Below are 13587 nucleotides of genomic sequence, written 5' to 3'. Positions count from 1 at the left end.
TATCATTTGGTGATATTATTCTTCAATTTTTATTTCAGAAAAATAAGTTTTGACATTTTTGAATTCTTCATATTTTTTATTTTCACTTTTTTCCATGAGTATTTGAAATCTTTGTATTTTTTGAGTTGGGTACTATTTTTGTTATCTGTATTTTTTTTTTTTGCATAAGTATTATATCTTTCATTTGTATTATTTTTTCTCATTTGTACCTGTGAAATTTCTATTGTAAAGGAGAAACCGGGAAACCCGTATTATTTGGGGAAACCCGTTGCTTCAATTTCGAATAAATAAATAAATTAAAATATGCAAGTATCATTAAAGTATGGTCAGGAACAGGGAAGCAAAAATAATGCCTATTCCAAATTATCTTCCAAAGATAATGAGAGATTGATATCAATCTCATCTAGATGTTTTCTCTGCGCAATCATCTCTGCATCTGCATTGCCATGTAAACATCCACTTATACATGCTATACGAAGTTCATACATCCATAGAATGAATACTATTTATACATATTATATTATTCATGAAATAGAATTATAGTACCTTTTTTTTGAAATTAATAGACAAAGAAGACAAATTATAATTGAATATTACTACAATTCTACTCCATAAATCAAAATAAGTAGTCCTGATTTTATACATTCTTGAAATTTTCAAGAATATATTATATTCACATATATTTTTTAATGAATAACACTCTAGTTCTAGAGCCTTGAGCCTTGAAAACTCTCAATAAAGTTTCAATTTTTCTTTTTTTCATATGAATACAGCAAAATGATTCTCTCAGAAGTATGTAGAAAGACTTCCACTGGACTCCAACTTAAATTGACCAACATACCCACAAGAACTCTCATGAGACTTGTGGATAAGAGCCACAAAAAATTCCCGCAAATGAGATGTTGATCCAAGATGCACACCGTAGATTGGCTGCGGCTTTCCAATGCGATACAAGCTGCGAGTCTGTGTCATGTTTTTATGGAAGTGTGTGTCACTCACACACACAAACACACACCAACGTCAGAGGTCAAGTAATTACGAGGTCTCGACCGAAAGCCTGCCTACATCGGCATTTTCCATCGGAGAAGCGAAGGTCGAATGAAACAGAGCGAGAAATTGAACCGGGGGAACAGAAAATAGAGGAGCCAATGTTTTTAGGATGGTCGGGTTTTTGAGTGTGCTGTGTGCAGACTCAATAAATCAGCAGGGCCTTTCACTCTGTATGGCAGCTCCTTAATTAATCGAAACATTGGCCCTCTTTCCTCCGCCTCTGAGAACACAGTTCATCACCATTCTGTATTTATTGCCTTTTGTTAGTTAGCTTGGATCTCTTTTCCTCCTCACTCTTACTGAATGCCAACTCATCCTTTCTCTCTCCATCTTATGCTATCTCCACTCAACGCTACTGTCTGGGGTGGTGGAAAGCATTGAAAGTGAAGGGGAATATCGTGGGATTTGAGGAAAGTGAACTGAGTTTGTGTTATCAGGAAGGGTTTGGTGTCTTGATTTGAGGTTGATGGAGACTGCTTTGCTATGATAAAATTATATGAAATATGGTATAGTACAGTGTTATAATAAAAGACATGTAGGGTAGTTCAATACTGTGAGTGATAGTACAGTTTTGCTATTATCATCCAAAAATGTTCGAGTTAATTCAATGAGTATTGTCATAGCCACCTCTAATACAAGGCCCCGGCCTACGATTTATCATTATTTATTATTTATTTATTTACAATGCAAATGACACTAATGTAATAACATTGGTAGATAAATAATAAGGTAGTCCTTGTGCTATTTTTCTTCCAAATTTATAGGTGACGAAGTCCAAGATAAGGTTACAATTTCACGTGTACAAATTTAATAAAATTTTGGTCCAAAATGAACATTAAAACTATGAATTTTGAATTTAGATGGCTTTAATTTATGAATTAATTAGATGTTGCAACGTCGCAGTGTAGGCCTAGAATCATAGAGAAACAATAGCGTAAGTAGATATCCAATGGTATAGGGTGTTTATGTCGCAACTTTCACTGTTATCTCAAGCCGATTACTGTCGATTATTGTTGATTTTCACTGTTTTGACCAGGTAAGAGTGTATGAACGGCACAATATGAGAGACTACCAGCGTCATAAAGCTTCACGGGGAAGAACTACGTGGGCTATCGGCTTGAGATAACATTAAAAGTTGCGACATAAACGCACTATGCCATGGGATATCTACTTATGCTATTGTTTCTCTATGCTAGAATCTAGTACATGATTGGTGAGTAAGATTTAAAAAAATACCAGCTGATCTTTTTAACCAATCATGTATTAGATTCTAGGCCTACGCTGCGACGTTGCAATATCGTAGGCCGGGGCCTTGTATTAGAGGTGGCTATGGTATTGTTCATTAATGAATTCCAGTAATGTAATGAACATACATAATATGGAACAATAATTATTCACCTGATAGACGATTATTTCTCGATCAGATTATCAGAATCATTCCATGCTCCAATATGAAGTAGTCTGTAATCGAAAATTGAGGAACAATTCCTGTATTCGAAATTGGTAAATGGAAATGTTATAGAATCTAAGAGTTGCTATAATTACACATTTACGCAGTCCAGTAACTTGAGTTCGTCTCTCGTAAACTTATTGCTAGAAGAAGGTTTCAAGAACTACAAATGAAAATTACTAAGATATTGCAATTATTCAAATGCTAATGAATTAGGTAATAATTATATCTAATTCAATAATAATAGAGTGTAATTTATTAAACACATACCTGAATATAATATGTATATGGTATTCATTATTTTTCTGTTGTCAATATTTGCAGTAGCAGAAGACTTCGGGGTGAATCACAGCATTTAATTTGGATATTCGTTCCATAATAAATCGGTTCAGGAACTTGGATCAAAAAGTGCTCTTCCAAAACAGATAACATTTTAATAGTATATGAATTCACCGTAAATTATAATGCTCCTGTTACAATACAGTGAGTTACATTAAAATACGTGAATTTCATCGTGATCCATCTCAGCACGCAAAACATTCTAAATAATTCACATTCTACCTCAATTTTCCGGAAGAGGTGGAGGAATTTCGGACTTCCGCCTGAAATTTGGCATGTCTCATTTCGGGTCACATACGCAGGGTGACCGAAAATAAGTGAGATGATGTCATCCACGAATGTATGTAGATCTTGTCGTGAAGAGAGAGAAGTTGATAGTGAGATAGATAGAGTAGAGAGGGGGGTTGTGAGAGCAACGTGAATTTATTTATTTGTACCGAGAGACGTCCTTGTGGAATTCTAAACGCGTACGATACGCATTGGATACGCTTCCCAATGCCGGAAAGGGTCAAAGGGCGAGAAAGGGAGAAAGGGTTTGGAAAAGGAGGGAGATAGAGTGAGAGAGAGAAAAGAAAACGTGAGAAGGAGATTGTGGAGGGATGAAGGGATAGGAAAGAGATAGAGGATGAGGAAAAAGAAGAGGGCGTGAGAGTAATTGAGGAGTAAGTGGAGCTGGTGAAAGTGATAGAAAGTAGGACAGAAAACATGGAAGAGAGAGAGAAAGAAATATCCAGGAGAATAGGACAGAGTTTAAAAGAGGGTGAGAAGTGTGGGAGGGTGTCAGTGTAAGAAATTCAAAGTGAATCGAGGAATTTCGAGTAAAATATTCTCGTGCAATACGATGAAACGAACACGATGAATTCCATTTTCGGAATGCGGAATTCGACGAACATGGAACACGGAACACGGAACACCGTGACATTGCCAACGAATGTCGACCACATTTTTTTCTTGCTGATGTAGGTTGGAAAGAAATGGAAGAGGATGGAACTGGAAGTGAAAGAGGGAGAAAGATGTGAGAGAAAGTGGAATGAAAGAGTAAAACAGGATGAATAAATATAAAAAGTAAAATGAGCGGAAGTTTGAAACGTGTCGTGAATTGAAGGGGTTACATTGCGCGGAGGAATTTTAAAAGAATAGAACCAATCACTGTATTTTCATTTCATTCTAATTCGATTATTTTATAAAAATTGTTCAATTTACTTCCAATAATCAATAGCAGTTTCACGTTGAGAATCACATAAATCAATGTATATGTTTTGTATCATAACAATCATCGCTTGTACCATTACCATTAGCTTGTGAAATTCATCTTTAAATGTATTGTTAATAGAACATTATTGTTTTGCAGGCCAAATGCTGCCAAGCTGTTTTTCAATAGGTGAGTGAAAATAGAATTATTATCATAAATAGTATAAAATATGGCTTAGAATCAATATTCAATATTCCATGGATAGAGCTAATCGGTATAATACAAGCAATGTCGAATTCATCACATATCTAGATTTCAACATGAAGCTAGAATGTTACTCAGATGATTTGATGATTGTACACTTTCAGAGATATTAATTTGCCACCATGTTTCCGGAAGCTGATATTAGTCTAATGGATTCATATTGTATCAAATGTATTGATCTTGACTGAGCGTTTTTCAAAGAATATACTGTAGGCCTACTCACATTGATAAAAGCACATTTTGGGGATCAGAAGACTGCATTTTAAAAATATTTCAGATTGCATAATAAATTCTCATTCATTATTAATGTGAGCATATTCTTTGGAGAACTCTAAGTCAAGATAAATACAGTTAATACATAAATTAAATGGAAAAATAAATCTCTTATATTTTTATTTTTATAGTTTTACATTTTTATTTATAAGAATAAAGTTCTATAACACCACTGCAGTTCCAACTCTCCTATATGGAAGTGAGAATTGGATTCACACACGTAGAATGAACAGTCGAATTCAATCTGCAGAAATGAGGTTTCTAAGGAGTGTATTTGGCTGCACTAGAGTTGATAGAATCAGAAATACTCATATAAGACAGGTTTTATTGGTTGCTCCTCTACATGAAAGAATTATTCAAAATAGACGCAACTGTTGCAGTCATTTGGATAGAATGTCACCTGGAAGAATTCCCGTTGTAGTCCAAAACTATCGGCCTACAGGAAAAAGAGATGTAGGGAGACCAAGAAAGAGATGGGTACCGGAACAGGTTCATTAATAAACCTAATCCCTGAAGTGAAGATGATGATGATGATGATTTATATGAAAAGTAGCCCTAAAGTAAAATAAAAGTTAATACAATATGAATCCATAAGACTAAAACATTCAAAACTTCTTATTTAAATTTATCTCTTTTCTGTATAGGGCTACTTTTATAGAAATAGAAAGAAAAATAAAAATCTTAGTACCTTTTTTTGAAATATTTAATCAAAATACACTTGAAAATGGCATCAATGTCCGAAACATGTTGTTATTAAATATTTCAAAAAAGGTACTAAGATTTTTATTTTTCTTTCTATTTCTCATTTCAAGGTTGTGAGGTCATAAGGCTGAAATTCATCCAAAAGTGGTTTGAGAAGAGAATTTCTCAAAATTACTTGAGAATTGATTATATTCTCTCATACATGAGTATACTTTCTAGATTAACTTAGTTGTAACCGCCCCCAAATGGGGGTAGAATTACGAGATCTCCAAATCCTAAAGGGCGAGTCATGGGACTCTATTAAACAACAAACTTTAGCATTCTATTAAACTTGTAGAATTAAATGAATTGAACTAATTTAAATTTGGACAATAACAAAAATAATCTATATCGGTTCATTGCACATTCTAAAAATTCAAGATGACTGCATGTAAGATTTTGCTTATTTGGATTGTAACTGTTCACGAAGGTAGCGTGGACTTTACTCATTTCTCAATTACAGATTTATGATACTAGGGACTAGGTCATTCAAGAGTTTTGAGCATGAGCTAGAAAATATAATGTCACTAACAACCGATCAATTTATAAATTCATTACTATTTAGAAATTTCCACTACATTGATTACTCCCGGATAACTTACTAATTTAAACAAACATTGACATATTCACTTCAAATAATTAATGAACTACTTCAACTTAACTCACGGCAAAAATTAATACATACGGTATTAACAAACTTAAACAGCAAACAAATTCAACACACACGTTAATTTTGAGCCCTCGAGGCCCGAGTCTACCTCTGGATTTTAAATGTGAATTCGGCCGCGGCTTGATTGGAACTGAACTATTCCACGCAAATTATGTTCCCCTTCCACAAACGAGACAACGGTCCACGTGGAGACGAGCATAATTCCGTGGGAAAGGAAAATGATGCAAGTTTGAAATATTCCCAAATACTCGTGCATTTTCCATCGCTAACAGAAATACAGTTCCGTGAGAATACCTCAACCCTGCATAAAATTGGAGTCTTCCCGTACGCAAGTTAGCAAAATCTTAATGTGAGAAAATTATCCTTTAACAGAAAAATAAATTCCTCACGATAAAAATTTACACACAAAATTCAGCTACAAGATCACAAAAGTATCATTGTTGAAGTCCTAATTCTACACTTTTCGAATGAATTCGTACTAAATTTATCTCTATGAAAACATAAACCCATAATTGATTAATTTATTTCAATATTATCACCATCACATAGTCATGTGATCCTGCAAATGCTCTTCTGAAAACACTCTCGATCATCAATAATTTTCAATGTGCATTATTTACATCCTGAATGAAATGTCGTCTTATCTTTCTCGAGCTATAATCATCATCATTCAAACTAAATAACTAAGATAAGATAACGAACAAAATTACCCTACGAAGGAGTCTTAACACTGTTCACCCAATGTGATCAACGTGCAACTGGATGCAATGTGAGGCTATAAGAAGGGTTCACATTGTTCAAGACAAAGGGTGCACTGCCTTAGAAAGGCCTATTTACAGACCCTGAAAAGACGTCGCACATTACGTGGGAGAATTCTGTGCCTATTTTCCCTCCTCTTCTACTTTCCTTCTACTCTTCCACTGTCACACTTTTCTACGTCATCTGTTTTCTTGTTGCTCTTTCTCCATCTTCTTCATTCTCCACTCTATCCTAAACTATGTCTCTTTTTCAGCTTTCGTTTGAAAAAGTTCTCTTTTCTCACTCACTCCTCCTTCATTATATGATTCTCTACATGATCTTATTCGTGTTTGTTCTTTCTCCATTCTCTTCAATCCTTCACCTCTATCCTACATCATGTCTTTTTCAGCTTTCGCTTTGAAAAGTTCTCTTTTCTCATTTACTCCTTCATATATGGTTCTCCACAGGATCTTTTGTAATGTACCTCAGTCTCTGCTGACTGTTTTTCCATCATCTTCTATTTTTGCTCTGGCTTTCTTCTTCTGAGTTTTCGCTTTGGATTTATCCTTCCCAATCCTTGTTCATTTTTCATTCTTCCTCATTTTTGTACCTATCATCCCAAATTTATGTTTTAATCCTACGGAATTTTCGCTTTGTTCTTATCCTTCCGAAATTTTGTTTTTATCCTTCCTAATTTTTGCTCTGTCCTTATTCTTCGCGATGTTTGCTCATCCAATCCTTTCTTGAATCTTAAACTATTATCCCTCTCTTCCAAATAGCTTCCCGCTCATCAATTTTTATCATGTCAGCTGAGCTTTAGTGTTTACAAGTTTGTGTTTCTTGAATGGTTCCAAATTTTCTCGAATAGCTCAATATTATTGATTACAAGTTGCAATTGAGTGGAATATTTCTAATTAATTTAATTATTCAAGCCAATTAGAATCAAAATTTATAGTTCCAATGTTTATTTTGGACTAAAATTTTATAAAAATTGTACACGTGAAATTCTAACCTTATCTTGGACTTTGTCACTTATAAATTTGAAAGAAGAATAGCACAAGGAATGCCTTATTATTTCATCTTTCAATGTTATTACATTAGTGTCATTTGCATTGTGTATAAATTTTGGTCATCATCCTGAAAATAACCAGTTTCAATAATCAGTTCCCTTCCCACTACCACAATATTCCATTCTCATTACACTTTCTAAACTGAACTTCCAGTTAAAGTATTTTCCTGCATCCATTCCATTGTTTATTCTAATATCACTTTCTTCAACATTCTAGGCCTATACTTTTCTGATTTCTTTGTTCTTATCAACTCCTCTCACTCAATTATTAAATAGCCAAAATGTTTCATCACTCACTGATCTCAGCCTGCTCTTATTTTTGTTCTCTTTGCCAGCATCTCTTCACATATTCACACAATTTATCAGTCGTCAATTTACAAATAAATTGGAAATATACAGTTTATATGTGGGCATTTAATACTCATGATCTTCATATGTGTTTTGTATCTGCCATACGCTAAATAAATATATAAATATCAGTCGTCTCTATCACCAATTTTCTTCAATGTAGATTCGTCATTATCTCTTTTCTGTAAAGAGCTTGTAATAAAAATAGAAAGAAAATTAAAATTAAGATTTTCACTCGAAAATGGCATCTATGTTGAAACACGTTGTGATTAAATAATTCAAAAAGGGTACTGAGATTTTCATTTTTCTTTCTAGATTCGTCTTGTTTGTTCATTTTTCCTATCATTCCATCACACTTCTGATTCTGTCCATAAAATGTTTTAATCAAATTAATCTCGTACAATATTCCACACATTATCATTCTCATCTTCATAATATTTAGTGTTTTCTGTACCAAGTTTAATTTTCCTCCAACCATACCACATTGACATATTTTTCTCTTCTGCTTCATTTCCTCTTCTTCCCTTCTCCTTCCCTACACACTAATGTCCACCCCCGATTCCATCTCCTTGCCAGTGCTCCTTACATTCTTGCAAGTTGCATCAGTAAGACAGGAAGCCACTACACGCAGTATGCCTGTTACAAGTTGCGTTTCTACCTCAATAAGTAGTTGCGATTGTCGGTGTGCGTGCGTTTGTGCGCGTTTGTCCCACTAGAGTAGGGAACTGCAGTCTTGTGAGAACAGCACAACAGGGAAGAATAAGCAGCCGCCTTGTTCTGCCCTTATTGCTTCCTTTTATTCGCCACAGTCAGGCTGTTTGCTTCAGATTTATCGTCAGGCCTATCTGCTCTGCTCTGCTCTGCTATGCTCTGTTCAGGATCCCTTCTCAAGAAGCTATTCTTCTGTTAGTTTTCTTCTACTCCCATTTATTTTCCCTTTTTCTTTTCCATCTCTTTCTTTTTCTATTCCTCCTCCTCATTATCTATATTTTTCTTCTTCTTTTTTCTCCTTTTTCTTCCACTTCTGCTATTTATTTTATTCTGTTATTTTCTTATTCCATTTTCTTTTTTCCTAATTCTTCTTCCCCCTGTAATTCTCTGTACAGAATACAACCTGAATTCCTCTCTTCTTCTTTTTTTACTCGTCTGACTTATTTCCATTTGTCTTCCACTCCTGTTTTCCACTGTCATTATCCACTGTCCTCGTGTTATACTGTCATTTTATTATTTAATTACTTCTTTATTCATTCCTCTTCCTCCCAGAAATTAATATATACTACCTTTAGCGCCTTTTTCCTGTTGTTGATGTTTTTGTTGTTGTTCTTCTTCTTCTTGTTTTTCACTTTTTTCTTCTTCTTCTTCTTCTTCTTCTTCTTCATTATCTTCTCCCTCTTCTTCTTCTTCTTCTTCTTCCTCTTCTTCTTTTTCTTCTTCGTCCTCACCTCCTCCCCCTTATTCTTTCTCCTTTCCATATTCTTCATTATCTTCTTTTTCCTCTTTCTCCTCTTCTTGTTTGTCTTGCACTCCTGTTTTCTTATTTTATCCTGTCGTTTTCTTCCTTCATCACTTTCAATTCCCTCTGAATTCAATTATGAATTTTTGTTCAATAAAATGCTATCAGAAAGTTCAAAAATATCGTACTCTAGCCAATTACTACCACTATCTGGTGGCAGCATTTGAAAACTATATGTTCTGATCAGCTGTTTCCCAATCATGAAAAACAAGGCTTGAATTCGTGAAATTCGAGAAACTCTTCTTCATCCAATTAGTACTGACATGGCATCTACCAGCAGACTTTGGAACTGAGTCTCTTTGATTCACCAATCAGGAGAAAGTAGGCGGGGCTTGATATCTTTGATGAGCAGTTGTAACAGCACCCAGTACTTGCTACCATCTATAGTGAGGTCCACGTTATAATGGCAGTGGATAAAGATAGAAGAATAGCGATGCCGATTCTCTGCATTAATTAATTATATCTCTACATTGTCAAAAACATAATTGGCATCGTTGAGGACGTAGAAAAGGATAGTACCACCGGCTTTGTCGGATGATAGACAAGGATAGCAAAACAAGAGTTGATCAAATACTGTCATTAGGCCTATAAAGTGGACTCACTATAGTGACAGAATTTGAAACTACGTCTCGATTAATTGTTTGCCAATCAGGGAAGAGTGGGCGTACCTACATAATAGTGACCAATCAGGGGAGAGTAGAATGAATTAGAATAGTATTTCGAGTTTGTAGAATAAGAGAGATTTTGATGTTTCACAAAAATCAATAAACATCCAGAATTTGAAACTATGTCTCGATTAATAATTGTTTGCCAATCAGGGAAGAGTGGGCGTACCAACAAAATAATGACCAATCAGGGGAGAGTAGGATGAATTAGAATAGTAGTTTGAGTTTGTAGAATGAGATGGATTTTGATGAATCATATACAATCGAATCCTTCTTTTCCACAACACATTCTGTTAACGGATTTATCTTTAGCATAATATCTCATAGCAATCCAAGAATAGAAGTTTCTTACTTTATCTCAGAAAACCACAGTCAGTTTCAATATTACTACCGCACTTGAGTAGGAAATAACAAGTGCCCAGAAACTAGACCGAAGAAAATATTTGGCGAGCAAAGTCCCATAAAATGTCCACATTCCCAGAAGCCAAAGTTAGTTCCCAAATCGCAACTTACACAATTTGGTCCAACTTGATCTATATACTCCATCCATATACTCCCTATTATATAATATATACTTGACTTAATAAATAACACCTTCCACTGAGCTTGTAGTTGCTGTCATTTGCACCCAGCTCTCATGAAAAATAACAACTTCTATATTTTTCGATTTTTCACACCTCCATATACATTTCTCCACCTTGAAGAATTTTCAGACGGCAAAGCTCAAGCGTTCGTGTAACAAGTGGCTCGGATGGCGGTACTTTGTCTCAGAAAATCTAGGATTTATCTCGACAACTATATAAGTCGTTGGAGTTGATTTTGTAGGATTTAGAAAACCTTACTAGGTTAACAAAGCATTCATCGATCCATAAACGTAATACAACGGAGTGAAGAAACATTTTTTTTCCTAAAGAAACAAACAAAAAATAAACAACGATATTTTTTCTATTCACTGTGGCAATACTACTGATAATAATGAATATTTGAACTCTTTCACAATTATCGTTGTTTTTCCTCTAGATTCTATATCCTTGATGGATTGATGATGAATTTCATGAATTTTTTTTGCAAATGTTGCATGCTTCATTTCTATGTCCCCATGCTACATTAACATTCGACCACATTCGTTTGCCAAATATTCATTATTCAAAAAACTATGATGGAAATCTTTGAAAACTTTGTTGAAATCATCCATTGAAATCAGTATCGAGAGTGATTAAAGTCAAGCTTATGTGATTATCAATAATATTGCATCCACGTAAATAAATTAATGGATGATTCACTACAATGGATAACTCGTTATGCTCTTCCTTTCAAATTTGAAGAGAATGTTTTTCGTATTTTTCAGAATGCTGTGGCTCAATAAAGACTGTAGACCTCTTCTGGCTAGTTATCAGTACATTATTACTGATGATGGTCTCAAATCACATAACAAGTGAGTATCAATATCTTGGGACACTTATAACTAATCATTTATAATAGCGAGCTCTTCGTTCTCATTGGTTGTCATATAAATATTATGTGATCAATATCTGAATCACTTTGTCTTGTATAACAGGAGAGAATAAAATTGAAATCAGTTATGTTCGTTTCGCAATAATTGAATTTCATTCTTAGTAGGTACTGTAGTTGCAATACGATTGCAGAGCCTTATCTATCATATTCACTTTTGTGTTTATCAAAAGTCTTAACCTCAATCAGACTTATAAGATTGATTGACATTTTAAAGGATTGGATTGAGCTCTTAAAGATTGATTGAAATTTGGCTTCCGATTAGCATTTCAGACAATCCTTTATCTCTAAAAAACCAAAATTCATGTATTTTCAATTTATTCATTCAATTTGTTAATCTGATTTCAAAGATCCAGATAATAGCCTACACTCTATTAACAATTCTGTACACAAGTGCATGGATCAATCTGTATAGATCCATGAACTATTTCTTGATCAAGTACTTTTCCAGTAATAAAGTTTCTTCTCAAAGTCCCTGCTTTGCTATCTCATTGTGCAAGATAAGCTGATTCGCAACGCAACAAAACCACGTATATCAATATCGTTATCAATATTATATTAGTTTCAATATCAATATTTATATTCAATAATATTAGTTTATTTATTATTTATTCCATTTCATTTTGCAATGGAATGGCATGAATAAATATATTCCGGAAAGAAATTCAATTGAAATTGTCACAAGTACGATCCTACATTCTTGAAATTTAAATTGTGATATGACATTCCTATGTTCAATTCTGTTTCAGATGGAACGTGAATGGTTGAGGATCCCTACACGAGTAATCAAGAACATTTGTTCCTTCAAAAATATGACGACACCGACAACTCTCAAATGTGAATGAAATTTCGAAGTGTATGTTTTGCTCATTGACATTTTGAAAAAACAACAAATTATTTATCACAATGATTGTACTTGAAGAACAGATAAGCTCTGTTCATCCAGTTCTAGAAATCCATTCATCCAGTGAAGCATACATTGATTCTGTGGAGTTTATTGTAATAATGAGAGTTTGTTGACGAGATATATTTTTGATTTTCAAAGCAGATTGGGAAAAATATTGAGTGGAATCAAAACTCGTACCACGTATTTGAAATGTGATTGTATAGGAATAGTGACATTGTTCCGTCTCAGAATTTATAGAACTTTACCAGTAATTTTCGATTAATTATAATCGAACTTGATTCATCTGTGTAATATTTTGTGAATTTAAAATCTTATCAAGACCTCCAAGTTTTTATTAGAAAATGAAAACATATTTGAATATTTGATGTAAATAGATTGTTGTAAATAAATTATGATAAATCCGACTTATTCTTTGTCACCGTCTATCCTTCCTCAATTATTCATATTATTTTAGAAATAATCTATGAATAGGATAAAATTCTCAATTCCCAGTGGCCGACTATATATGTTATTTTTCTGAACTAGAACTTCTCAGATTATCGCAAGTACTAAGCATCATCAACTAGCAACTTTATGATCACACAATATCTGAATACCACCAGCTTTATTTATCAGTTTGCAATATACAAGGATTATTAAGCTTGTTCTCAAAATCGAGTCAGTGAGACCATAGAGTGAAGATATTTTAGATTACTCTTCAATGTTTGATTCCATTACGAACTGCTTGTTAAATAATCACTTTGAACAATTAATTACGACATAGCAGTCAGGTAGTCATCATACCTGACTGCTATGTCGTAATTAATTGTTCAAAGTGATTTTAGATTATTTGTCTCTGGTGAGACTGAAACATCAA

At 33.9% G+C, this 13587-nt stretch overlaps 1 protein-coding gene across 1 annotated transcript in view; it reads left to right on the top strand.

Moving 5' to 3' along the window:
- LOC111051075 overlaps window positions 1-13135 on the top strand; it is a 196233-nt gene extending 183098 nt beyond the window's left edge. The window contains exons 5-7 of the mRNA XM_039432046.1: window positions 4191-4220; window positions 11661-11747; window positions 12574-13135. Coding sequence (XP_039287980.1) covers window positions 4191-4220; window positions 11661-11747; window positions 12574-12584 — 128 coding nt within the window. The 3' untranslated portion in view covers window positions 12585-13135. The remainder of the gene's footprint in view (window positions 1-4190; window positions 4221-11660; window positions 11748-12573) is intronic.
- The last annotated feature ends 452 nt before the right edge of the window (window positions 13136-13587 follow it).

This window comes from Nilaparvata lugens, chromosome 7 (assembly GCF_014356525.2).
Source record: "Nilaparvata lugens isolate BPH chromosome 7, ASM1435652v1, whole genome shotgun sequence".
NCBI classification, from domain to species: Eukaryota; Metazoa; Arthropoda; class Insecta; order Hemiptera; family Delphacidae; genus Nilaparvata; species Nilaparvata lugens.
The sequence above is the reverse complement of the archived record's forward strand: the minus strand, read 5'-3'. Positions and strand labels throughout refer to the sequence as shown.